Source organism: Crocodylus siamensis, chromosome 9 (assembly GCF_052110815.1).
Source record: "Crocodylus siamensis isolate JL-2025a chromosome 9, ASM5211081v1, whole genome shotgun sequence".
In the NCBI taxonomy this organism is placed as follows: Eukaryota; Metazoa; Chordata; order Crocodylia; family Crocodylidae; genus Crocodylus; species Crocodylus siamensis.
Genome location: NC_143403.1, coordinates 60,903,163 through 60,931,149, shown reverse-complemented (window position 1 = coordinate 60,931,149; position 27,987 = coordinate 60,903,163). Strand labels below are relative to the sequence as shown.

General features: G+C 42.1%; 1 protein-coding gene across 16 annotated transcripts in view; it reads left to right on the top strand.

Moving 5' to 3' along the window:
* ARVCF (ARVCF delta catenin family member) overlaps positions 1 to 27,987 on the top strand; it is a 444,623-nt gene that overhangs the window by 66,368 nt on the left and 350,268 nt on the right. For 5 of the 16 annotated variants that reach the window (XM_090062536.1, XM_090062534.1, XM_090062537.1 and 2 more), the window contains one exon: positions 13,937 to 13,993. The exons of the other annotated variants lie outside the window; for them this stretch is intronic. In XM_090062536.1, the coding sequence (XP_089918662.1) occupies positions 13,981 to 13,993 (13 nt within the window). In that variant the 5' untranslated portion in view covers positions 13,937 to 13,980. The remainder of the gene's footprint in view (positions 1 to 13,936; positions 13,994 to 27,987) is intronic. 16 annotated transcript variants of the gene reach the window in all.

Sequence of the window (27,987 nt, the reverse complement as noted above, 5' to 3'; positions counted from 1 at the left end):
CTTAATGACAGCCCTGCTTAGTGCCTAAAACCATGCAGTTTATTTCTGTGACCCACAATCCTCTCAGGACTAGTAAAAGACTGCAAGTTTGGATGTGCTGCAGCTAGAAACCACACCACTTTGAGGTAAAAGAATTGATGGTCTCGGAAAAAATAATATTGAGTTCTGTACCTATTTCCTGCGCTCCACCAGCAATTTCCAACACCTTCCAGTCTGCCTCTGAAATGTATTTGCTCAGTTCTTCACAATTAGTCCTTAGATGCTGATTCCTGAAGCAAAATGTGGTATGCAGTGTAATTCTGGACACCAAGTACCCTGAGGATAACAGAGCTATAATACTGTTCCTGGCACTGACAACAGCTCATTATGTGGTGTTAGGATATTTGTTCAATCTCCCTGCGGCTCTGGTCCTCCACCTGTACAATGGGGATAGGGACCACTTTTTAAGAAGTTTGAGAATCTGGAGTAAAAGTCTGTGGGCTGGTTTTATAACTTAACCGAGAGTAGGGTGGCCACCGTAGAGGACAGTCCGGTTGTCCTCCGTCCTCTATTGATACGAAACCAGACGCCTTTATGTCCTCTATTTTTCTCTTCAAGAGGACATAAAGGCATCCAGTTTTGTATCAATAGAGGACGGAGGACAGAGTAGCAGAAAACCGGTGATGGCCACCCTAGCTGAGAGAGACTGCAGCATGGAAAAATTTAAGAACTAAGTGCCAAATTTTTGCCCTCTCATTTAAACATCAAGCCTGCCTTGTATAATAAAGGCCATTTATAAACTGCACCTCTATTAAACATTCACATAATACTATTAATGTGAACAACTTGTAAATTATTAATATTTACAACTTATAAAACAAAAAACAAAATCAGTGAAGGGATTCAGTAGGGTAGTGAGGGGATACATGGTGGGAGAGGATTATTTTAATTGTGTTCTTGTCATAAATTGGAAAGTCTAGAGAAAGAGATGCTGGCAAAGAGGTGACGATAAGAAAAGTGACAGAATTGTAGAGAAAGAGAGTCTAATTTTTACTGAATTGCAGAGCCACACTTTTTGCAGCATTTCTTTGTCAGCTAACAAGTAGAGTTAGAATTTTTTTGCTTTCTCTCATATTTTCTCGAATATTTTTAGCTTTTTCTACCAACTCTAATTGCAGCGGTAATGTCAACCATATCAAGTTTTCCCAGCAAAAACCTCTTAAATTGCAGTTGTTTATCCCCATGCATTTTGAAGTGCCAGCCAAGGAGATCTTACAGGAAGGTTATGGGGAGAGAGATCAAAAAACCCAAAGCCTGAGTATCATAATCTCTGATCCTGGGATGGAGTGGAATAATAAAGTTAGAAATATATGAAGCTTCACTTGGTAGGCATTGGTAACAAGTCCATTCAAGGCTAAAAATCTATACAAACTACTGTTTATTTTAATTGTATTGGCCATGCAAATATTTTGCATCGGAAGGCAGTGCACATAACTTGATTCCAAACAGGCAAGTCAAAGAAAGGTCACTTGACTGTAATTATTCTTTGTAGTACTGACACAAGATATACCGAGTGTGCAGGTGTGTTTTACAACTACACTCTAGCGCAGTGTAACATGAATCAAAATGGCACTAGAATGGATCCTTGTCGGTTCAATGACTGGAATCAGCTTCCCACTTAGTCTTTATTTTCTTATAATGTTGTGGTTAGTCTTTATGCATTGAGTTTAAATCTGGCAGATGGAGTCTTTAAAATTATGTGGCTAACTTTGAAGTTTATATCTTTGATGTATTCTATATGTCCTACATCTGTAAGGATTACTGCCAAAAAGCAGCGAAAAGGAAATTAAAGGGACACTCAAGAAAATCATTGAGAGAATCTCCTTACCTAGCAGCGGTTGTGGAAAATATAAACTATCTGTGTTCATTTTTATTTTTTTTGTGGAAATGGCCTTTAGGCTTCCTATGGTACCTTCAGGGAATATTTTCTTCAATATCTTGAACATGCAGCTTTTCCCAGCAGCAGAAAAGCTCTAGTACTTTCTTTTTTTTTTTTTTGTCTCATGGGAGGTACAAAGAAAGGAGATGTAATATATTGTAGCTCCTTTGCCTTACCATGTACCTGACTTCACTCACTGACGCATGTTCTTGAGGTCCTGCAAATGCGTTTATATTTTAAATTTGATTTTGCTCCTGTTAGTGGATGCTCCTTAGCTGGGTATGTTATAAAATGTCCTTGGTTGTTTGCTAGGCAGCAGTTTTGGCTTAGGTTGTGTGCAGGCTTCTGTTTCCAAGTCGGTGTTAAGGGGAATTACGAGGACTCACTGCACATAACCCGCTGGTCCTACATTTTTAGCCTCTTCTTCTTGGGGTGCATAGGGAGTCTACAATGGAGAAAATTATTTCTCTACTGGTCAGAGGCTGTTACGCAGCTGCTTCAAGCTGTCTTGAGAGTTGTCTAATGTTTGTGTTTCTTCAACAGCATGGTGTGCAATGGCAGTTCTGCTTTCTGTGCCTCCAGTCTGCAGAATGAGCTCTTGTAGCACAGATTTGGACCTTTATTTATGAAATCTCTTCACAAATGCCCTTAAAAGGCAACAAAAAAAAATTGGTCATGTTTTATGTTGCCAAATTTCAGGTTCCTGCTGTGTCCCGCTCCTTCCCAGTTCTGAGTACTACAGAAGTCTGGATTCCTTCTTCTTGGTAAAAAGTCATTTTTAAACTGAATATGTGAGTCCAGTGCAGCAGGATCTTTGCCCTTACCCATCACAGGACTTTAAAAATGGTCAAAACTTCCAAATACCCAGCATCTCTGGCAGCTCTTGTTCCTTGCCCTAGGTGGGAGTGAAGGATTGAGCAGAAAACTCCTATCTTTGCTTCTCCGATAGCCAGTGCTTCCTTTTCCCGAAGTGCTGGCTGGCAGGGTCTCTGCTGAGAGCTGCTTCCTTTCCGGGGAGAAGGAGCAGCAAGTTTGGAAGTTCTTTCCACTCGTCTCTGCTGGCTGCTGCCTCCTGGCCCTCAAGGCAAAGAAATGTTTAAAGGAGCAAGCCGTGTTGTATTAGAAAACATAGTACTCTCCTGCATCTTCCAAAAACATTTTATGGTCTTGTTGTTTCCCAGAGTAATGGATGGAAAGCTGATTCTTTTACAAGGCCCAAATAAGGATTGATAGGCCTTGCCTTCATATGATCGTTGCTGTCTTTATCTAACAGCATGAAGGCTCAGTGGTAGATAATAGAGTTTGCACTTCATTTTACCAGTTCTGAATTTTGCCCTTAATGTCAGGCTTAATGTGCAGGTGATACGGGTAACTCGGTTTCAAGCAATGTGTTAACTGTAAGCGTGTATTTGGGGTTTAATTTAATCTGTGACTGTCTGGAATTTCCAGCTTATATTAAGTACAGTGTGGTTACAAAATAAGGATGAAATTCTGACTTAGAAAGCAGATATTCAACTCCCAAGGTGTTTGGTGTGCCTCAAGGCAATATTGGCTTTAAGGCAGCAGAAAACAAGAAAATGAGACTGGAGAGTAGGTTTTTGCTTAAAACATTTTATGGATTGGTTTTCTGTCTGTCTGTCTGTGAAAAACAGTGCAGAGCTGGAAACAGAATTGTGGGAGTACATATGCAGAGGGCCCGATCCTACAAGCATGCATTCATGTAATTTTTTCTTACTAGAAAAGTCCCACTGAATACAGTGAAATTACTTGTATGAATAAAGAACAGGCTTGTAAACTATAATCTGTTCAGGTCACTTGTTACTCACAAATGATTCAATGAAGTAATCATCTCTGAAAGAGCCTGTCTATTGATGTAGCTAGCTCCCCTCACAGGCAATGGAAAATGCCTTCTCTGGATTGTATGCTTGTTTTTTGTGACTAGAAAATAAATCCCCATAAGCAATCAAACACACGCTAGCTCTATTTTCAGGGTACTATAACCAGTAAGAGAGGTCAAATGTTATATGGTTTAGCTGTGCCTTTGACCTAGAGGTCTTATGGGAGACAAGTGTTCATTATAAAAAACTGAAATTTGACTTTATCATTTTGAAAATGAATCCATGGAACAGGTTAATGACAGAATTGCATTTTATCACCCTAGGTTACCAAGGTGGGCACTGAAGCAGAGAGGGTTAAAAAGCTTGTTACATAAGAAGCTGCTATTAGAGCTGAGATTAGAGTTCATGAGCCACTGGTTCTTAATCCACAGATCCCATCTTTCTTAAACAGATGAATCATATTGTATTAAAAACTACTTCCAGGAACTGCCACACCTACTCAGTCCCTCCTTCCCCAAAAATCAGACTTGCTTTTTTTACAACTTCCTTTAAGTAGTCTTGTTTAGATAAGACTTGTCTTCCTCACCAGTGAATGTCCACTGTATTTGTACTAAGTGGGCAAATTGAAGAGAATGTCATCTGCACATATTTTGAGGACTTCCCCTCTCAACACGGCAAATTACTGACATTTGGGAGGACTTAGTACAAATCTTTGTGTTCCCAGGTCCTGCAAATTTCCTCCATCTTGACCTGTTTTACAAGGATAATGGAGGGGGATTCACATGCCAAGGTATGGAAAACAGGATCTGGTGTCATGGCCCAGGAAAATGCCCTAGTTAAGCCTAAGGCATCATCACTGTTAAAAACTGGAAACTATTATAAGTCGAGTGATTAGTGTTGCAACATGCACAGATGCTGAAAGGGGTTCCTACTGAAGTCACTTGTGTCAATGGTATAATTGCAGATATCCAGATTAGGGTAAGAAGCTGAAAATCAGCCTTAGAGCAGGGCTTCTGGGTGACAATTTTTGTACCAATGGGAGATGAAGGATCAAGGATCTTCACACTGAGGACCCAAGCCAGTGGTATTATTTATCCTGAGCCTTCAAAGTACTGCGCAGCATATAAAGGGAGAGGAAATTCTAACCTTGCATAATTCAATTGACTGAAGACATTGCATTTAAACTTCACTTCTGACCTAAAAAATATTAATCTTTGGGCAGAAAAATCACAGATGAAACTTCAGCTCCTCAAAAAAATTGGTTCAGAAACTTGGACTGATAATAAGACCCAGGAGCCAAACACTGATGCAAATACAGAATGATTCCATGGTTTATGGAGTTTGCAGGCTCTCCAGTATAACCAAGGAGAATTTGACTCTTTGGGTGGAATGCCTTTCTTGGCCTAAACTATGCCATTACTGCCATACTATGATATGGGCTATGCTTTCACTTTGCTAGTTTTTGCTATCTGATAAGCCTGAGGGGTACAGACATGTTTGAAATGTCTGCTCATGTTGATTGCAAACCTCCCAGGGCCTTGGCTGTCCAGAATTCACAAGGAAAAACCCCACTCTGTCCCAAATTGTTTTTACACCATGGCAAAAGGTAGTATTTTTAGGAGTGGGAGCTGTTTGTTTCTCTCCTTCTCTCTCATTGTCTGGTAAAATACCTTAAGTACAGAAATGTACAAACCTACTGATTCCCTAGACCATTCATTCATACAAGGATGTGCCTATTTGTACGTTCCTAAGATTCATTGGCCTTGTGTTCCTTTGTTTAGAAGTATACTAAGACTAATGTATTAATTCACTAAGCATTAAATGGAAAGTAGATCCTTGAGGGAGAGGCTGACCCAATGATCTTGGTGATCTTTCAGTAACTATTCAGTACAAGCCTTGGTTCTTCCACTCACCATGCCTGGGTATACACATTTGAACGCGGCAAACTCAGTTTTGTTTTAGTATTGTGTCCCAACACCAGATGTGCAAGATGGTGAAAATAACTTCAGCACAAATGTTAGGGCAGGTGTCATGAGAGTGCTGTCATAAATTCTTGAAAGTTCTTTTTTTAAAGTGATCTTTGGAAGAAATGCCAAGTGGGGAAATAGCTTGTATTATGCAAGACTGAGTAGAGGGAGTCATGCAGGTAGCAAAAGAGTTGGCTTTCTGCCTTGCTCATCTGTTAGAATCAACGTTTGAGGCAAAATTAATCCACTGTATCCAAGCATAAGCATTGGGCTGAGATTCCTCAAAGTTGAGATTACCTACGTGTTTGCAACCACCTCTGTTCCGGGACTCTGTGGATAAAACTGGAACGCTAAAATACATATACCACTCTGTTTCCAGTATCTCCTCAACTGGAAAGCCAAATTGCAAGGCCACGACATACGCCACCACTTGCCAAAATGGCAACAGTTATACGTAACCTCAGTTGGTCTGTCTTTATAAGAATGAGGTAGGTGAATTGTATTGTGCCAAATCCCATTCATGGTGATGAGCTACAGCAGCACCCTGGAGGTCCTGCTACTCTACTGAAATGAGTTAATCCAGATTTATGTTGCTGTATTTGAGACCAGAATCTGGGAAAGCCTTTATTTACTTTATTCAGGAAAGTTGTGCTTATTCTCTGCCCCTTAATCTTATACAGTCACGCACATGAGTGAAAAGTGGGTATGAAACATTACCCTCGGGACTTAGCCTTTTACAGCGACTTTCAACAGGTTGCACAGGGTGCAGGGTGCTATACTGGAGAGCCAGGGAAGATCTGACCTTTCTTCACAAAATAAGTCTTGTAGAATCTGCAGGTTTTTTACAAGAGGGAATATGGATCTTTTTTATGATCAGGTAGCACTTGTCAAGACCACGGACCAAGGGGCTATTTCTGTCAGAGACCTATAGATAATGAGGTCCCACAGCTTGTGGCCATTATGGTTTCTTTTCTTCCTTCTCCCTAGAGTTTTCAGCTATGTACTCTTCCCCTTTCTCTTGCAGTATCAGCAGCCTGCATGCCTTTTTTAACTTAATAAATTAATGGAGCAGAGAGTCTATTAGTTTCTAACAGACAGAAGTATTAGAATAAGTAATAGAACAGCTCCTTTTGGCTCTTTTATTTGGCTCTTGGCAAACTTCTTAATATTAGGAAGGGAAGGAGGGTTGTAAAGACTTCTAAATACTTACCCTCTCTTTATCTAGGAGTGTAGAGCTGTGTCTTCTGGGTTTTCTGTAAGTCCATTCTTTTTTCATTTCAATGCATGGCAGCACTGAGGTCATTTGATAAGTTCCCATCATCTCTTCCTTGGATGAAATCAGCTTCTTCAGAACATTAAATTGGACTTTTGTGGGTGCCATACTGGAAGAGAGGGTTGCTCAAGGTGTCTTTCAGGCTTATGACCTGAAGAAATGGGCATAATGCCTACATCCTATTTGTGCAAAGGCCACTTGATGTACATAAACACAGAATCCAGGGCGCTGTGGTTTACTAGCTTTGCTGGTATTTATCCTCATGCAGCCCTGACTGAAGCTTAGGCAGCTCATCTTAGGGCTTAAATAGCACACAGAGCACTGCCATGACTCTCCATACCTAGGTGAATTTCGCTGCAAGCGCTAAATCTTGCTCCCATTGAAATCAGCAGCAAAAAAATCCAATTAACTTCAATAGGATCAGGGTTTTGCCTTTAGATATCAAGCAGGTAATGTTGCATCCGAGCTAGATTAAAGAAAACCTATTTACCCAGTATATGAAGGAGGGCATTGAGAGGCAAAAACTATTTAATTGACTATCTGCCTGCCTAAGCACTGCAAATTCTTCATGTACCTTGCATTTGAACACCCTGGCATTACAGCTTCAGGGAGCTATAGGGTGGAAGTAGGAACAAACAAAGCCAGTGCGTAGTCAGACTCTTCACGTGTACAGTCCATGTGTCTCTAGTGGTTTCCCTGCAAAACATATTATCAGGATTTTGGACCAGTAGCTTCTTCTGCAGTCAAACCCTGTGCCCTGAGTAAAGTTAAAGCATCTTGGAGTCATCTTTTTGTTCTCTTCATGTTGTCTGTTTAACTCCAAATTCAGAAGTTTGGAGGGAAAGACCTCATTTCTGTGGGGGAAAGTTTTCATTCAGCTTTGGTTGAGACTACAGGGGAAAATTTTCATTGAAAATATTTTGGTGGAATTTTTTTCATTAGTCCACATTTTTCATTTTACATGGCTGCTGGATGGGGAACACAATTAATTCTGAAAACTGAAAATACTTGGATAAGAAATCCTGCCATGGTGCCTAACTGGACACATAATTTGGGCATCTCATACCCCACCTTCTCTGGTAATATACCACAATGATACAGTGCGAACTGCATTTTAAGAGATGCGTTTTGAGAGGGAACCCAGGAGTACAGGGACCACAAGACACTCAAACTGTAAGTCCCCAGAGGCACCATGGCAGCATTTTTTTTTTAAAGTAAAATGTTTCCATTTATTGCCAAAACCATGCAAGCTATTGTCTGACTACTTCTAGTAACAATCCCTGAATGGTTTAGGCATTTACATTTGTCAGTGGTACACAAATTCAGTTGCACACTGAGACGCAAATGTTTTTTCCTCTGACCTTCCTTCTAATTTGTCTGGGAAAAGCGATGTATAATTTTTAAAAGCCAACTCTCTGAATTTTTTTTAATTAAAGTAAAAGACTTGAGTATGAACTTTGCGTGATGCTATGGTGTGTCTGCTTATGCACTCAGCCTAATAATTATAGCTGTAATGGTTGCGTAGTGAACTAACGATGAATAAGCTTTTAGTGGCAGAAGTTTTTCAGCTTGGGTTTTGATAGCTGGAGCATTTCAAATAGCATCATACTTGGTCTGCAGCTGTCAGATTGAATGCTATTTTCTAAAAGATGGCTTTAAAAGTACATCCACATTATGAAGTTTGTTTTAATGGAATTGCTTTGTACTTAACATTCAGTTTCACTCTGAAAAGTGACTAAGCAAAAATGGCATGTGTCAGTCCTGATCAAAACACAGAACGTGCACTGACTGATTTAAAGTGTGGTGCTGCACCAGTTTGGCTAAACTGGTATGACTTTGTGCGTTAAGACCATAGAAGTTTGAATATGTCTCTTCTCTGTTCAGTTTGCCCTGATTAACGTGTTTAAAATGTGGCAAGCTAAACTGATGCAAGACAGACTTAGGGCACAGACAGAGGTGTAGTTTCCTGTTGTAACTTGGAACGTTTTGCAGGAACGTTCGGAGTTACAGTAATTTCCCAGACTAAAAAGAAATTCACTGTTGGTTCCGGGGGGAGGGGGATCTACCTGCTGGCTGTGAGTCTGCAGCCAGTTTCCCATAGCGATGGCTTCTGCACCCTCCCAGCCAGTGCTGTTTTCAGAATGGTATGGGGGAAAGGGCAGAGGTAGGCAAAATGGCAGATCCAGCTGACAGCCGTACTGCATTTCCCAGCAGTCCCTGCCCACATGGCTTGGGCTGGTCTCCATGGAGACCCCAGCTACAGCTGTGCTATGATAGCAAGGCTGAGGTTGCCATGAAGACTGGCCCCAGCCGTGCTGGCATGTCACATGGCAGGGGGCTGCTTTGGAGCTGCTGGGATCTTGCAGCAGGGGCAGCTTAGTCAGGGCCATGGCAGAGCCATGATCTTCAGCCTGCACGCTCCAGGCAGGGGTGTACAGGCAATGGATCACAGCTTTTCCCTGGCTCCTTGCAGCAGTGACAGCGTGGTCCCAATCAGGGCAGAGTCACAATCTGCTGCCTATGCACCTCTGCCCGGAGCATGCAAGCTACAGATCAAGCTCTGCCCTGGCCCTGACCAAGCTGCCCTCGCCACAAGATCCCAGTGACTTCAGAGCTGTTCCCTGCCTTGCCATGCACCTTGCTAGCACGGCTGGGGCCAGTCTTCATGGCAACGCCAGCCTTCTGCTGTCACAACACAGCTGCAGCTGGGGTCTTGGAGACTGACCCCAGCCATGCAGGCAGGGGCTGCTGGGAAGTGGAGTTCACTGCCAGCCTGATCTGGCCCACAGGCTGGACTTTGCCCGCCCCTGTTCTAGGGGTTCCCCAACTGGTGCTAGAGGATGGGGTGAGTGTATTGGAGACCTATGTCTTGGAGGGTAGGAGGGGCTCCTATACTGACCCTACCCTCCAGCAGGGGCTAGAGAAACCCCAGACCAAATTCCCTCTACTCCTTTTCTACACTCTCATTCTGAAAACAGTTCAAGGCTGGGAGGCAGTACAGACAGAAGTTACAGACGACACTATGTTTTGAAACATCTTTATATTGAGGGTTCAGATATTTTCCTGATTGACCATTTTTTAAGCAGTCTGCACTGTGCACTTGTGTTTGGTCATAGCTATAGACTGCTTTCTGTGGCCAAAAGATCAGACAAAAATTGTAACTTCTGTCTGTACCTTTTTAAACTTCTGTGGTGTTCACATATGCACTGGCACAAATGTACACACATGTGTACACATGTTCACATAGTCACATCATCTTAGCAAAAGTGCTGCTGCATCACACTTTTAATTAAATTGGTGCAACATATATGTATCATAGTCCTCACTGATCTGCTCGCTGAGCATTTTTTCCCACAGCTTTGTATTTTTTTGTAGCTGTTTGCACCTGTTTTAGGAGGGAATAAAAATGCTACTATTTTGTTCTAATGTATTTAAGCTCACGTAGCTATAAGTGGCTACAAAAGATGCAAAGCTATGGAGAATTAGGTCCCTTGAGTGTACTCAGAGTAACATCTGCATACTTTTCTTATTAAAGTAAGTTTTTACAGCTTTTTCAATGCCCACTAGCACTTCAGAGGCCAGGGCAGTAGGAACATAAGCTTGTTTTCTCTTCTGTGTTAGAAGCAGAACTTTTACCCAAGCACAAACCTTTGACAGTGAGGGTAATTAATTACTGGAACAGATAATCAGGAACGTGATGGATTTTCCCTTACTTGTAGTAAAGGTTTAAGTGCTTTTACAAATGGTTGACTATACTACAGCTGGACTGAATACAGAGATTCCCATGTCCAGTTTTTATGAAGGATGTCAGATTAAATGGTCATACTCATTCCGAGCTTTGAAATCTGACAAGGTGCAGAGGTACTATTTGTTCCTGTCAAACAAGGTGACTGGCCTGTGGGAGAAGATTTGAACCAGAAAAATTGGTTACTGATGTTGATGCATGAAATAATTTGAATTAACTAAGTCAAAGTGGAGTTAATAGGGCCATCTGCTAGAAAATCCTATCTTTGGACTTCAGAAATTTGAGGGAAGGCACATGAAAATTCATGGTAGTGGTAGAGTGATGATATAGCCATAATGGGCAGATTTTGTAAGGCAATGATTTTTGAGTGATATCTTTTAGTAGACTAGCTGGATAGTTGGGATTGAGTTAAAACAAACTTTTAAATGCAAGACAGTAGTGCTGTGCTGATTCAATTTGGAGAAGATTCAGCCCTATTCAGTGGCCAAATCTGCAAATCTGAATGAATCAGTAGACCAATTAAAAGGTCTGAATTGATTTGAAGCTGTCTGAATCAATTTGGAAAAAATTCAGAGAGTTTCAGAGATTCGGGCAGTCCCCGCTCACTGCCGCACTGAGCTGGACCTGGACTCCATGCTGGTAAGTAGGGGGTGGGTAAGGTGGGGCTGGAGGAGGGGGGAGGAGACCATGAGGGGACCCCTTCCAGGCCCCATTCCCTGCCTTCTCCCTCAGCTCCCCTGAGCCCTCCTCCATGGCTGCCCTGCCTGGCCCAGCTCCTGGCTCTTTAAAAAAAAAAAAAAAAAAAAAAAAAAAAAGCCCTGGAATCACCAGTTGCTGCAGCATCCATCAGGGCTTCTGGGGGCTTGTGGCAGAGCCCCTCATGAAGCGTGGGACAGTGAGGTTTGCCTCCCTGCCCAACTGTCTGTCAGCAGCCAATGAGTAGGGGCTTTTTTTTAAAGAGCCATTGATGGTGCTGGAAGAGTGGGCGAGGGATGGGGTCGATTAGGAGATTCAGCCGATTTGGCACTGGCCGAATCTATGAACCAGATTTGGCCAAATTGATACAGGATCGTGGTTTGAATCACTGAATCAAATCACTGTCCCCTGAATTGGCCGAAGCTGAATCCAAAGTGAATACTAGCTGCTTCGCACAGGCCTACAAGACCGTCTTCTTAGTCACTTTTCAGAGTAGAAACCCATTTTAATGCAAGGTGTCACTTAAATTAGTATTTAATAGTGGTCTCTGCTTGAGGCTGTGTTATAAAGTTGATATAGAGTGGACCTGATACTTTTTCACTGGATTGCCAAGTAACATCAATGCTTCCTTCCTTTATATGCGGATGGGAAAATTGATCCCTAAAAACAAATACTTTTTGCCAAGTAGTTAAATTTAAGGATGCTTATCTAAGATCTGATCCGTCAGCCCTGAATCATGAGTTCAGTCCCAGTGAGGACTGCAGAACTACTCTCTAAAGCAGCTGAAGAGCATATGCTGCAGTGCTGGCATCCACAACTACAGTGCACTGTAATGGAGAGTCATTGCTCCTCCAGGGAATGCATATTGAAGTCAATGGGAGGTCTGCACAGAGGACATCCAGGATTGGGCCTGTAGCTTGGAGGAATATCTTGTTCAGCTGGCTGGAAAGAAAATGAATTGAGGTGCAGTCAGAAATTGGAAGGGTTGCTAGAAAGTTACTTTCTATACTTCTTTAAGGAAGCACATAAGTATTTTAATCCTAAATTCCATGGAATGGATGCATTACACATGTCACTTTTGTACACATAGATTTGTTTTGCTCTTGAACTGGCAAATTAGACTTGTCTTGGGCCAAAGCCAAATAATATATGAGGCAATTTCATGCCTTGTGAATTATAGAAGAGACTGTTTAGTACGTAAAGCTTGTCTTCAGCTTGTTGGCTCCCCTCCCATTTCTCTTAATCCCTCTGGGAATCTTAGTTTGAACCATCTTCCAGACAGAGCCTGAACAATTTCTAAAAGCTGGGATATTGCTTCATTGGAATGGAAGGAATTTTAAATATGATCCCCTTCCCCTCTGACCAGAATCTCTTTTCACTAATTCCAGATAGTAGCAAAATATGCTTTGATCTTAACTTAATGGTTAACCCTGTTATGAAATCACTTTCTGAACTTGACCACTAAGGACAGCCCAAGGCAATTATATTTAAAATTTTTTTTTCTGGGCCTTTGTGATACTTTTTGGTAGAAATTAAGATCCATTGCTAAAGTAAATTTTCCTCCTTCATTTATTCAAGTGAGGATGCCAGCTTTACACACTTTTTTTTTGGCAGAACACACAAACTCAGTTTTAAGGGAGAGGGAGGCACAAAGATTTGGATGTAACTGTTTGGAAAATTTAGGGTACTTGCATGGTGGTCAGGAGTTGTGGAACTGGAGCTACTATATTAACATTGGGCCTATTTGGACAACTGCAGCAGAGTGGTGAACATCCACACTAGTTGGGAACAGCCTTGTGTCATTATGACAAGATTGGGAACATCCTAAAACATGACTGACAGTGTAGCACCATGTAAGAAAAAGGTATTGCACTTTAAAATACATTGTTAATGAGGTTACTGTAAAGTGAGCTGAAGTTTGTTGATTTTAATTGGGTGTGGATAGGAGTGGAGATGTAGATGAAGACAGTTTTTTGCTTTGTCATTACCCAACCACATATCACATGACAATGCTCAGTTGATTGGATGTGTGGTTGATTGGGCTGAGATTGCTCGGCATTTTACTGTAATCATTAGAACTACAATGTGGCTATTTAGCTTTGATAGACATACTTAAAAAAAATACTTGGCATTTTACTGCAGTAGCATTTTTGGATTGGTATCTTTATTCCTGTTGTTTCAGGACTTCAATACTATCTGTAAGGTGAAATTAAAAATTGGTGAAAATGTATATATGCAAAGCTGAACTCCAAGTCATACATATGTAAAGCACTTCAGAGCCTTTCAGGATGCTAATATATATGTACAGCAGATCTCTCATTACATTTCTAGGCACTTTCTTGCACAGTCTTTAAATAGGGAGAAATTGCTAAATGTAACTTAAGTTTCATTGTCACTTATGGCTTCTAAAAGAGCAAAATATTTTACATTTACTTTTCATGATGTTTGATCACCTCATTTAACTTAAGTAAAAAAAAATCCTTCTTTTCTACTGAATAGTACCAGTGAAATCAGCAGATCTTGCATGAGATAACGTGGACCAGATGCATCACAAAAGTAGGTGGGGCGTGCTTCAAAAGTGCCATTCATTCTATTACAATGTTGAACATATAAACATATCCAGTGTTTATATTGCTTTTCCCTTCCCCCATGTAGGATGTTAGCAGGAAGATTTTGACTTTGTTATTGATACTATGCTGCACACTATACTGTTATTGATATTGTAGTGAAGTATTATATTGTGCTTAATAATAATTCAGTTTTGTTACAGAATGAGTCTTTCTCCATGGCAACCTAAATCCCATGTTACAAACATGGGCCCACTTTTAGCTCGTTGTGTTGCCTGCAGTGGCTGGTCTGCATGAGACGTTGACTGTGCAGTAGCTCATTACTACTGGACAGTAGCTTGTTACTACTGTGCAGTAGTGTTGCATAGCACAAATCACTGGGGCTGTGCGAAGCTTAGGGTGGTGATTTGATTCGGAGGAGATTCGGCTCGATTCGGTGGCCAAACCTCTGAATCCAAATCAAATCAGGGGACCAATTAAAAGGTCCGAATCGATTCAAAGCTCTCCGAATCTTTGGCAAAGAATTCATGGTGTGTAACTTGTACAAACTAAGCCCAGAGGAAAACTGCTCAAGATGCAAAAGTTAAATCAGCTTAATTTGCCACTGTAACGTACCAAAAGTCAGAACTGGTGTTGCAACATAAAGAAAGCAGGCAGCTGAAATAGAGTTACAAAACTCAGTGCCATTTTTTAAATGGCATGACACCAGCATTGTTTTATTTAAAGGCCTTGGATGTTGGGAATAATATTTCACTGGCATTTAAATTGGTCTTGTTCTGCTGTTTGCATTTTTTGGTTCTGAAGTAATACGAGCTGCTGAAGGTGGAACTGAACAAAATGTAGGATGCATTTTTTGGCCTTTTAGGTCACTTGAGCAATGGCACAAAGAAGGACGTCATGCTAACAAATCACAATATTTTGGTGCTTGAAACGCAGGGAAACATATTTGATCTCTTTTTTTTTTTTTGGTTACAAATTTCTCAGTCTGGCTCTGTAGATCTAGATATTGTTTTTACTTGTCATTACACAGTTCTCACCCATGCATCACATGGAACTAGATACAAGTTAGAAACCTGGTAAGGAAAGACATTATTACAATGGTAAATAAGCTCTTTCTTTGGAATTAGCAAGGCATCATGTTAGGATTCCCTGTCATAAGAGGACCCCAAAGAAAAAAATGTTGGGTGGGGTAAGCAGCTGAAGGCAAATAATCTCATCTGCTCTTTAGTATATGGTGGGATATTGGATCAATATTTATGGTCAGGACAAACTACAGTCTAAATGGGATGCCACCATGCCCTCGCCTTTGGGTGGGAATGGCAGGCAGTGTCATACAGAGCTTTGCATCAATTGTTTCATTTCTGACTGCTGATTGCTTTCCCATGCTGCACTGTAATGAGCTTATCTTCCATAGTGATGGCACATGGCTCGGAGGGGGACAGGGGAGGGGAGGAAAGAAGCAGGATTGTGAAGAAAGCAAAGGAGGTTATTTGAAACCCCTTGTGCGGAAAAAAGAGGCTCAAGGGTGATTCGCTTTCACCCTCTTTATGGGGACCCAGGGCTCGCAGATATTGTAGCTTTGCTTTGCATGCCAGCGTCCTGAACGACCACGCAGAAGCAAGCAGCACTCCACAAATGTGAGGAATGTTATCTGCCAAGATTAAAATGTGGATTTGCCTTGGTTCAATCTGATTACTTTGTTTTTATCACAATGATTTAGATGTTGAGTATCGAGAATAGCGTGGGGAAGACAGAGGATAATTACCACAAGGTTTTGTATGCACTGAGTGCTCACAGAAGAGCTATTTTTAAGTATAGTACTAAGTGATACACTACATGATTAATAATCCAATATCTTATTTGGCAGTACTTGATAGTAGTAGTGGCAACTGTTCATAAGCCAGATAGTGTACAGTTGGTTTTGTTTAAAATTCAGTAGCAGCGGCACTTTAAAAACCAAAATGGAGTGTTTCTAATCCTTTCCTGTTACTTACTAGGAAAAAATAATCAACTTGTTAAATATCTTTGTGCGAAAGAAAACTGATATGAATATAGTACAGTTTTTAGACTTTTCATTTGTTGTCAGTGAGGGATTCTTCAGAGATGCGCTTTGCCATAGCTGAATGAGAGGTAAATATTAACTGGGGTGCCACTTTAGTCCTCATTTTCCTCATCTAGAAAATAAGGTTAATTCCTCAGAAGTATTAGAGTACTAAATATTTAATGCCTATAAAAGTGATTTCAGAATCGAGATTACAACTGCCCAAGATAGGAATCTTGTCTTTATACGTGTATTGCACACAAAAAATCTCTGAACTTGATTGTGTGCTATGGATATACCCCCAGTGCAATCCTTGCCTGGAGTGCAGTATGGAAACATAGGTTTTTGAAATAAGACAGAGGTGGTTTTACAAAAATTGTGGGGAAACTCCAGAGGAAGTAGATGCCAGGAAACCTACACAAATTTAAAAAAAAACCAATGTTTGAAGTCCTTGTACCTTCGCCTAGGGTTGATGTTTGTTAGCTGTACCGGCAGCTCCGAGCATTGTATCACCTCAATGCACCCCTGTTGGACAGAAGCAGATTCTGGACTGTTATGCTGGTATTTCTGGGAAAAATAAACCCCCCTGAAAAAGCACAAAGCTGAGGCTTTTGCCAGCTAAGCAGCTCTAGTGTAAGCTGTGATTCTTTAGTTTATTCTGGAAAGTGCAGGGAAGCCTGAGTAAGATCCTAGTTTGTATTGTTCCTGTTACTCTGCTCTAGCTGCGTACAGTGAAATGCATTAACTAACCTGATTTTTTTTTTTTTTTTTTTTTTTTTTTTTAAGGATGCCTACCCAGGAGGTCAGGCACCTAGATTTCTATGTTTCTATGTCTGCTTCTGGGAATGCTTTTTTAAATGAAGGGAACAGGGTCAGCAGGAAGGATTGGCAGTGAGATGGGCAGGTTCAGTTCCCTTCAGACCCAGGAAGAAATTGACCCTGGGCCTATGCTTTAATCCCTGAACATTCGTATTAGAGAACTCATCTTCGTCCACCTTTTCTGTAAAAACTAGCCTTTATGACAAGGGTCTGAGATGGATGTTTCAGGTGAAGGAGGGTGGTTTTGGCAATAGGAACAAAAAAAATTACATTTGGTTTTACTCGGTGAACCAAAAAAATCCAATTATTTGTACAGCCCAAGCTAGGGCATAATGTGAAATAACATGAAGGCTGCAGATAAAACCATGTAGAGAAATTAGATAGGATTCTGGGCTAGCACACATTTCCTTGCCAGGAGTGTACTGGGATCTCTGCTGATCACAAGGTCTGTATGAAAGCCCAGTAACCTGGGTTGTAGCATATATCACTATCAAAGGGAAGAGTGAGCTCTACTGACCTCCCATATCTCTCACTTCATGCTTTTTGGAGGTTCATTTAAGTACCGAGTGGGGCTGCTACTGTTTGGATTGTGAGATCTGATTAGGTCACAGAAGCAGCTGCAGGGTGTATGTACATTAAGTAGAACATCATGACAGAAGTACTGTTTCTTTATTTGAAAATAGCTCATTTGGGAGCAAGAAAGTTTAAAGTAGCTCACTGTATATATTCCAATGAATGGAACTATTAAGTCGCATCTTGGGTTGACTTTGACACAATGCTGCAGGGTTTTTAATTTTTTAACTCCGATCCTTTTATGCTGTCCCTGAAAACGAATATTATGAATGGATGGTTGAGCCTAAAACAGCACATATTCTGCACGCTTTCCAGTTGCATCAAGCAATCCATGCCCTAAAGGAATATTTAAGCCAAGTGGAGAATGGAGCAACAATTAATTGGCAACAATACACAACTCTGAAGTCCTCTGCTGTAGCATTCATAGCTGCAGAGATACTGTTAGTGTGTTTTTGTGATTTAATTCAATAGATGCAGCAGTTCAGCAAGATGATGATGAGTGGTTATCTTCATATCCCAGTCTATCTGGAACGTGGAATCATCTTTATTGCTTTTACTGGGTTACTCCAGGCCAGTGCATGTTGTGCTAGCTTTAGTTGCCATTTAATACTTGTGGCTCCACGGTATTTATATTAGATAGATTCTTCTGTTCAGAGCTAGGTACAGTTGGATAGCTGAAATGGCATATAAGGTTCATTTTGGCTGCAACTTCATAGCTTTATTTCCATTCATACCCTTCTCTAGCTCAGTTTCATATTCACTTCTTCTCCTCTCCTCTGCTTATACTGCTTAATTCTATACAACGCTGGTTCCCAACCACGGGGCACGACCCAACTCAGGGTTGTGGGGTGTCCTCAGTAGGGTCGTGAGGGGCCCACACACATACATGCGCAGCCTGGGAGCAGCAGACGGGTATGTGGGGTGGGGCCACGCAAAAAAATTAAATTTGGTTTTACTTGGAGAACCAAAAAAATCCAATTATTTGTACAGCCCAAGCTAGGGCATAATGTGAAATGCCATGAAGGCTGCAGATAAAGCCACAAAGGGCTTTTAATTGCACGAAGGAGGCAGTGGTGGCTCCCCCACCCCCAGGCTGTCGCTGTCACTGCCACTGCACTCGCTCTCAGCAGCCCCTGTGGCGCTGGGCCAGGAGGTCCTTTTGGTGGCCAGTTTAGGGTCTCAGCAAAAAAAAAAAAAAAAGGTTAGATTAATAGATTCATAGACATTAGGGGCTGGAAGGGACCTCGTGAGATTGAGTCCAACCCCCACGCTATAGGCAGTCAGTCAGCTGGGATCAAGTGATCCCAGCAAAAAAAGTATCCAGATGTTTTTGGATCTGGTTCCTAAGTGGTTAGGAACCACTACTCTACAACCTACCATCTCCTATCATCATGGGAACTAAGGTCTGTGCAGCCATGGACAGCTCCATGAAGGTGAAGATTACTAAGCTCATCTCTTACCTAGTTCTTCAGGCTGTTTGGTTGCAGGAGTGTTGTCATTCTTCTGTAAACAGTCTGTTCCATCCTTCCTACAGTAATAGTGACCTCGATATGTGTGCTATCGCCACCTGATGACAATACTGTCAGCTACTTCCTAAATATAATTACAAGGAAAGGGGAAGCACAAGACTTCAACAAGGGGCTGCTTGGGGCTTGCTAAATGTGGCAGACAGAAACAGCTTTTTGTCTTGATTCAGAGCTGTAGCACGGGGAAGTGAGTCTTGCAGTGGCTCTGCTTCGTGTCCCATTGCCATGTGCTCTCTTCTGCATTGCTCTGACTTGAGTGTTGCTGTATAGGAAAATAACATTCCTTTTACTCCAAAAGAAATAGTGTTAAACCTTAGGAAGGAGTCTCTACCACCGTCTTTATTTCTTAGGTTCTTTAGAATTTAGGGTACAACTTTAGAAAACGGAGACAGTTCAAAGGAGAATGAGATCTGTTCTGTAGAAACTTCCAGCCTACAGAATTTAATGGAGATGTTAGCCAAGTTATATAATTGCATACATTTATTTAAAAAAATAAAAAGGATCTTATTATCTATTAAATTCTGAAGGAATTTTCCATGAGGGTTTTTATTTTCTCTCTCTCCTGCCTCCCTCTTCTTTAGTTATTCTGTTAGAAGTTGGGAAGAGATAACATTCCCAGCATGGAAGAGATCAGAATCAAAAGCACTGGTAGTGGTCTTCAGTCTGCCTTACACTTTATTTACATGAAAAAGGCTGGATTATTGACACTATCATATTTATGGTAGGTGCCTGGATCTTGTTGCCATGGTTACAGTTTGATAATTGGAAAGACTTGGGCTGGTATCAAACTTATGCTAATTGACAGTTTTGTAGGAAGAATAATCCTTAAATTTCAGGCAAAAAACAATCATTTTGACCTAAAACTTGGGCAACTGCTTTGTGTAACGTGTTCTTTTTTACCAGGCTACATGTGCAGATTGCCTTTTTTTTGTGAGATCAAGTTATGTATACTTGCCTTGAAGGTTTCTGTCAGTCAGTCAATCTCGTTTTCCCTTGCTTTCACTCTGAACTTGGTGAAAGCTGTATAAATTTGGTGCTGTTGTATCTTTTCACAGTGATAAAATTTTCTTCTTCATGTCCAAAGATCAAAGTTTTACAGGCGGCAACCTGTGTTGTTCAAAGAGTACAATCTAGATTAAACACAGAGGAAGTCTTAACTTTCTTACTCTTAGGTTGCTAGTCTTCTTTTTAATGTGCTTTAGGATGAAGTTAAATCTGTACATATTTTTACTTTTGACTCGATCTAAACTTTTGTGACTTGATTTAAATGTCTTTGGGCTTAACTTTGCTTTTTAGTACCAGGGAAAGCTTGAATATCAGTGGAGTTGCATTGCTGTAACTGAGAGGAGAATAAAGTCCTTGGTCTTGACTGCTTATTACACACAGCGCATCCTTTGTGAATGGGCTCCTATACACTAATGGCTCCTATACACATGCAGGGAGGCTGCTCTGGTGTGCTGTAATTTCAGCACATTGGAGCAGATTTGATTAATCGAGTCTGCTGGAGCATGGAAATTACTGCGTTCCAGCAGACTCCAGCGTTATATGTATCAGTGTCCCCGCACTGAAAAATGGCAGCAGTGCACTTTAAAGCTTTAGTTCAGAGGGTCTTGCCAACATTTTCAGCAGCAGGACAATGATACAAGTGATGCTCTGGGTGCTTTTGATTAGTGTGGCTCTTGAAGCTGTGCTAATTAAAGCACCTCTGCCTCCTGCAACACAGCTATAAAAACCCAACGATATCAAAGCAGGAATGATAGGGTTATTGGTAACATAAATGTCAGTGTAAACTACAGCTACATATTCAGTGATTGGAGATGAAAGAAATCCTTATTTGCCTGAAGATTACAACTGCCATTTCAGCCATGCGGACCTCTAGTACAGACCCAGTTTTCCTTGATTTCATAGGTAACTGTATCTCCTACAGATTGCATTTAAATCATGTCTACATAAGAAGTTTGACTTCAGCATTATCTTCAATCCTAGTACTGATGTGGCCTTGCTGACCCCAGCTCACTGTGGTCATTTATAATGCTAGTGTACTATAATATTCATAGAAACCCTTCTTACTTCAGAGGCATAACTGTCTGTCCTGTGTCGTGCCCTGGGCAGTGGCAGCTCATGGGGCAGGGTCAGCGGCTGGAAGTTTGCTGCTGTGGAGGGAATGTCACCTCCTTTTTTTTTGCTGTTGACATGTGCCAAATAGCCATTAAAAAGCCAATTCTTTGTGGAAAAAAACCGGAGGTGAGAATGTTAACCCTTTCTGACCTCTCTCCCTCAGCATCCTATTTCTGCTGGCCACTGCCCCTGTACCATGCAGTGGTTCTACACAGGCACTGCCAACCATGCCACTGCTGCACTGCCCTCCCTGGTGCTGGAGCTGGTATGTGGAAGGGGCATGGTGTGGGGAGGGGTGAAGGGCACAGCACCATACCTTGACTCCTGGTGGCCCCAGGCAAACTTTTAGTATTGGGCCCCACTTTGCCAGAGATGATAATAATGATTATTTTCACCATTTTTAGGTGGTCACCCAGTTCGCCCATGCCTGTGTCCAGTCCTGGAAGGACGAAATGGGACAGGAGAATGAGGTGGTCCCCCTCAGCTCCATTTTGGTGCCCCCCCCCCCCTTTAGGCAATGCCCAGGGCTTATACCCTGTTCACCCACTCTTTGCTTTGCTACTTGCTATTTTTATCACTTAATAGACAAAGGAGTGAAGAACAGCTCTTCGTTCCACTCCCTTGTAATGTTCACTTAATGCTACATATTTAGAATCTTAAATTGAGTGCTCTGGACGATGGGTCTGTTTTAATATTCAGTGGTTACCCAATTAAAATATAAAACCTCAGGCACTTCCAAATCACCAGAGTGATCAGGAGAACTTCCATTAGTAGACGAACCTTGCTTTGTGTCTCAGTGAAGAAGCAGTGCAGGGGAAATTATTGGTGCTAACACACTAAATGGCTTTGATGAAACTGGTTTAGGAGTACTTAAATATGGTCCTTGGGCTGGTGCTAAATGAGCAATGTGCAGAAGTAGAAACTGTATCTTCTAGGGGGCATGTCGTGAGGAGCAAAAATCAGTGTCTTTCAATTGTGTTGGTAGCAGTGTTTCATACATATTAGTTCAGATCTGAATGGGGCTTTTCAAGCAAGCTAAGCAACTGTGATTGAACTGATATGATTGGAAGGCACCTTTTTGGGGCAATTGGATGATGCCCGAGACGGCGTTCTTGCTGGATCTCAAAACCTGTTTCAGAACATCCTTGGCTGTCAGGCTACTAAGTAGCTTTGGGATAGACCTCAGAGGAGGCAAATTGCCAAAAGAATTCATAAACAGGCATTGTTTTAAATTAGAGCATAGTGATAGCTAGGAAATGTAACTTGCTGAAAGCAGAGGCAATGTGAGTGAATAGGATTAAATACCAGGAGATTGTTCTGTTCTTGGCCCAATGGCTGACTTCCTGTGCCATGCACAGCTTATTTGACCTTTTGGTGTACTCTAGTTCTCTCATCTGCTTAAAAAAACCCTGAGATTGGAGTGTGTGGGGGGAGTAATATTTTGTCACTACGTGCTAGGAAACTCTGTGTATTAGTTTTCTGTAAAATGTTGAAGATCTTCCGCTATAGGGCTCCATAGACACACTATATATATTTTCCTATCATTCCTTATTGTAACATCATGTTTATTTCATATAAAGTCTTCAGGTGGTTCTTCTGCCTGGATTCAAACTATAGCTAGTGTCTTCCCCAAACCCGAAATCAAATTACATTCTGCCCTAAAATTTAACTTCTCTTTGGCTGCATTTGTGTACCTTGCTTCCTTCTTGCTGTGAAAAAAGGGCTGCATTTTGAAGGTGGATGGAATGAATGAATGCCCTTTTATATTCAGTAGAGTGTATATCAATTGTAAACTGCTTTGTAGCTTAGCAGTAAGACATGATATGTAATATCATCTTTTTTTTTTTTTTTTTTTTACCATATGTGGTTTAAAGTGTAACCCAGGATGATGGTTGGCGAGGCAGTTTTTTCTGATTTCTCACTAAGGTCTTCAAGTCATGTAGGACAGTGCTGTAGGGTTGGTGAGGAATTCCAAACACATCCCTGCCCCAAAGGCTTGCTTTTAGAGTCAAATTGAAGAGTACAGCTGAAATCACTGTGAGGCATTATTAAAAATTGCCTCATAATGTATAATAACCTTGCCTTAACTAGCCTGGCCAATAGGGAAGAGAACAATTAGTTGGCACACTGTGAAATAAAATCTCTATGCAGTTTGAACAAACACAGCTTTGATTCAGCCACTGAAGTACTGGGGAAAATGTTAATGTTTATGGCCAGTGCAAATTTAAAATGAACGTTTGATTATTATTTTGCTTATTTTATTCCCAGCCAACTAAAAATTTTGCTCCCTTTGCAAGACTTGCCACAGTTTCCAGTTTTGCCATAGTATTTTGATATATTCTGGTGGGTTTTTTTTCTCTTTTCCCCCATATCTGCATAAAAATGCACTGTGTAAGCCCTGAAGGGACCATGCTAGAAACACTGTATTATTTCCTGGTGGGGGTTTTCCACATCCCTTATTTCTGGGATATTAAAATTACAATTAAACTGTAACTTCTCTGAGCACTCTATAGCTATAAAAGTACTCTGTCTTAATCCTGTGAGCACATACAACCTTCCTTCTTCCTTGTTTGCTTCCAAACAGTTCAGTACAACCAGTTACTGATATAGAAATATGATGTCAAGGAAGTTTTGACTTTTTTTTTCAATTGCTAATGCAGGGCTACTAGCTGTTACATTGGTTTGAAATGTCATTAATCAACATGGCATTGAATCAAATAGGGTGTTTCCAGGACTATTTTTCTATTATTCAAAATCTACCCTTAAACTCTAAGGTTGTTAGAGATGAGCCAAAGTTACAAGGTGAGCAATTCAACTTCTCCAAAGTTCACAGAAATTTGTATGTAACATTTTGATTCGGGCCCAGCTCCCAGTATAAATCCTGCAGTCACATCACATAAAAGCTTAATGGGTTCATTCCTATTTCTACACTGAACTGCTGGTATTTTCTGTCTTTATTTTGTGAGTCTGATTTCTGCAGGTCTTCAGTAAGAAGCACTTGTATTTTGGGGGCTATAAGAATCTGAAGATTTATCGGATGTGGAACACGTAGGCGGCGTACACACATTCAAATGACAAGGGAGAATTCTCTTGGGTTTGTTCTCCTGATTGAAGAACTTATTTGAAGACACGTGAACAGACATTCAAGTGCTCGGCTTCCTGAGGAGCAGAGAGCTTGCAGTGCTGATGCGGCACAGTCTGGGGCTCCTGCGCACACATCTCAGCATGCTCGGCAGACTCCCTCAGTCTGCCTAGCAACAGTGCATGGTGGGGACAAGGGTAGGAGCAAAGCACTCTGGGATTCTAGAGGACTGCACTGTGGCTCCTCTGATTCAGGCTTGATACTATAGTGGGGTGGGCAAAATAAGGCTTTTGGATGAGATCCAGTCCCCCAGTTGATTAATTTTTAATCCAGCCCATGGGTGGCACAGGTAGCAGCAGCTCTGACTCCAGTCTCTGCTGGGAGACGTTGGGCAGAAGCAGCCCCTACCTGCCTGCCTGGCACTGTGCAGCAGCCTGGCAGATGAAATCTGGCCCACCCAGGGCCTGTGGGGCCTGTCTCCATCTCCCTGGTGCTGTGGGGGATGCTGGGCAGAAGCAGCTCTGTCTGCCTGGCACTGTCTGTCCTGGGCAAGCTGGGCAGGTGGGCAGGGCTGCTTTCACCCAGCAGCTGCCAGGGTCTTGTCCAGCCCCTGCTCATTGGGGATGGAGCCTGGCTGCAGTCCTCTGTGCTGTTCTGCCTTGTCCTGTCCCACCATAAGGGCTCCTGGGAGCTATGGGTTTGGGGGAAAGTGGGTTGTGTGTGTGTGTGTGCCAGGAGCCCTGACACTGGGTCAAGACTGCTTGAAGGCCTGCAGCCGAGTTCATTCTCTGCTCTCCTAGCTGTGGATGTGGCTTCCAGGTGCTGGCTCCAGGCTCTGGGTAGGAGGGTGGTCTGGGGGAGGAGTGGGGTGGTTTGGGGAGCGTGTAAATGCTTGCGTGCATATATGTGCACGGCCCTCAACAGCTCACCAAAACTAATTAAGTGGCCCTCCAGCCCAAATAATTACCCACCCCTGCCCTATAGGTTGTTCTTCATTTCTGCAAGGTGTCAAGTGCCTCAGTTGTCACTGACTAGAATAGGACCTGATGGTGCTCAGCAACTTGTCCTTGTGATCCTCAGTGGTCTGGATGAGAGAGTGACATGCATATAAAAATGTCAGAACAATGGTATCTGTAACATTAAGAAACAATAAGCTTCTGTCAATAAGGTTATGACCAGAAATATAAAGGTACTTAGTATCTAATTTTGTTTAGAAACTTAGATTCGGCTTATTAACATGGCACCATTTGTGTTAATGTAAGGAAGCGTTGCTATTTCATTCAAGTGGTGAAATCAGTCAGATTGTAGTCAATGTTTTTTCCCACCCCAAGACACCTTCAAGAGACATTTTATATTTTAGACCAAATCTCTTTGCTCTCTTTTCTTTAAAACAAGCCTTGTGGAAATGAAGTTGTCCTTAAGAATAGAGGCATGTACTTCTAACGGGCTTTTAAATTGTGTGAGAGCTCCATCTTTATTATCTAGATTTATGGAGTTCTCCCTATAGTGACCTGCTTTAAAAATTGGCTTGTGTGTCTGGCTGATGATTTTCTAACCTTGTTATGAAGGTCACACTGTCAGTTGGCACAGGAGGCCTACTGCGGTACTTAAGTTATAGCCTAGGTATTTATTATATTACATGATTTTGATGCATGACTGTATGATCATCCAGTAAGCTACAGCATCATTCACGAGATTCAATTTTATAGTGCCTATGTTGTTACCAAAGCCAGTATTATGGTCCTGGCATTATGTAGTATGACTTTACCTCCAAAACAGCTTGTCCTAATCTTGAAATATTGCCAAAGTATTCCCTTATCCCCACTCTGTTGTTAGTCTGAACTTGGCCTTAAATTGACATCGAGGTTTAGTTTTCAGGAGCCTGGCATCAAAGCTGAGGAGGTATTGGGTACTGCAGCTGTAATAAACCCAGACTGAGTGTGTTGATGGGTGGAATTACCTAGTGTCTGTTGTGTTATCAAAACCCAGGGTAATTTGTCAGAGAGAAACAAATTACCGTGGGTTTTAATAATACAACAGATGCTAGGTAATTCGTGCTAATAAGTAAGACTCATTGAGAGCTTGAAAGTGAACTAACAGCATAAAATAATCAACGAGACAGAATCACAAAATGTGCTTTAATCCCTTTATTTTGAGAATGTTGTTTAGTTTTAATTATGTATGACTCTTCTGCTATGCTAGGATGTTCCATAAAAGTAATGAAGTCTTAGGAATATGAGACCTCTCTGCAGCAGAGCTATTAAATCTTTGCTGAGAAGTGGGGCGAGACTGCCAGGCTACTTGCAAGAATTATTGGGTTTTATATATTAAATGAGCACCAGCAAGGCTCTGTCTATTTAGCCTGGTCTATTCTTGTTCTGTGTGTGTTCTTCAGATTAAAGATCAATTCTGCTCTTGTTTTGCACAAACCTGCTATTAACATTAGTGAGAGTTAAAGTATGAGCACACGTTAAGAGGCAAGCATGAACTGAAGGGACAGGAAAACTAGATTCCTTTACAATAGCCATAGTCAAAGTGAAAGGGCCAGCTTCTGCCCTAGGAGATGTCTGAGTCTCTGCCCTGTCTGAGAATTTCACATGCATTTGTCTCAACATTTTCTTATGTTGATGTATTTAGCTTTAAGTACAACTCTTCCAAATTTGACCTTGGTTAGAGTAGAGGTCAGTAGTCTTCAAGTCCTTCAAAAATGCTTCCTACATACTTAAGGTCCATCTTCGTCTGAAGCTGTAGAACTTAGTAACTACTGTTTTTTCAAGTATCCTAAGTCATTATGGGGAAACTGATTGGGCCTCCCATATTTAGTTTGTCTTGGGCCTGTTGTGGTCTTTTCTGAGAAGCGATAACACAGAGGAGGGCAACATACAGCCTACCTCTCGGATCCAGCCTGCCAAATAATTCTATCCAGCCTGCAGCCGCTCCTCTGAAGGAGAATTGTATCCAGCCTGCAGCTGCCCTTGCTTTCAGTGCCTCTCGCTCTTCTCCCTCCCCTGTGCTGTCACCGGCTGTAGCAGCAGTAGCCACTCACCTCCCTGGCCTGCCCTGTCCCACACCACTGGCCCCCAGTGTAAGCTCCAAGGCCAGGGGCAGTGAGCTCCTGGCCAGACTTCTGCCCAACAAGGCTGTCTGCGCGTAGTTTTGACCCTGTGGCCATTTTCAGATCAGACAACCTAAGCCCCCTTGTTGAAGCTCATGTAAGGTTCTCTCCGCTGCAGGGGAGGGGGTGCAGGGGAAGAGGGCCAGGAGCCACTGGTTATTTGGGCTTGGCCAGGCTGAAGGCTGGTATGGGTGTGGGCACTGCTAATGCGGTGCTGTGCTGTGTTCCCTGTGTATGTGGAAATATATACAGTGTGTGCTTTGGGCTGCAGCATGTGGGCACAGCTGGGTTGGCTGGTGTGGCTCCTGCCTGACCCTGAGTCTCCAGCACGTGGCTGAGTCGGGCAGGAGCTGAGCCAGCTCTACCCACATGGCTCGAAGCAGTACATGGGAACAGAGTGTAGCATTAGCCTGGCCCAGCAATGTGCCAGGGACTTGAAGTGGGAGGGGGGGTGCAGGGAGAAGTGGGTTGGGAGCTGCAGGTGCTGTGTTCTCCTGACCCATGGGTGGGAAATTATTTGGGCCAGAGAACCACTTAGGGCATTTTGGAGAGCTGCTGGGGGGGTAGGAGGGGAGTGGATCTGTGCTGACTTGGCCCACAACAGTTTACTAAAACTTTTTAAGTGGCCCTCCGTTGCAGATAATTGCCCACCCCTGCTCTAATACCTCTAGCAGGTCTTTGAAATTTATGAGGGATGCAGCTCCAGAGC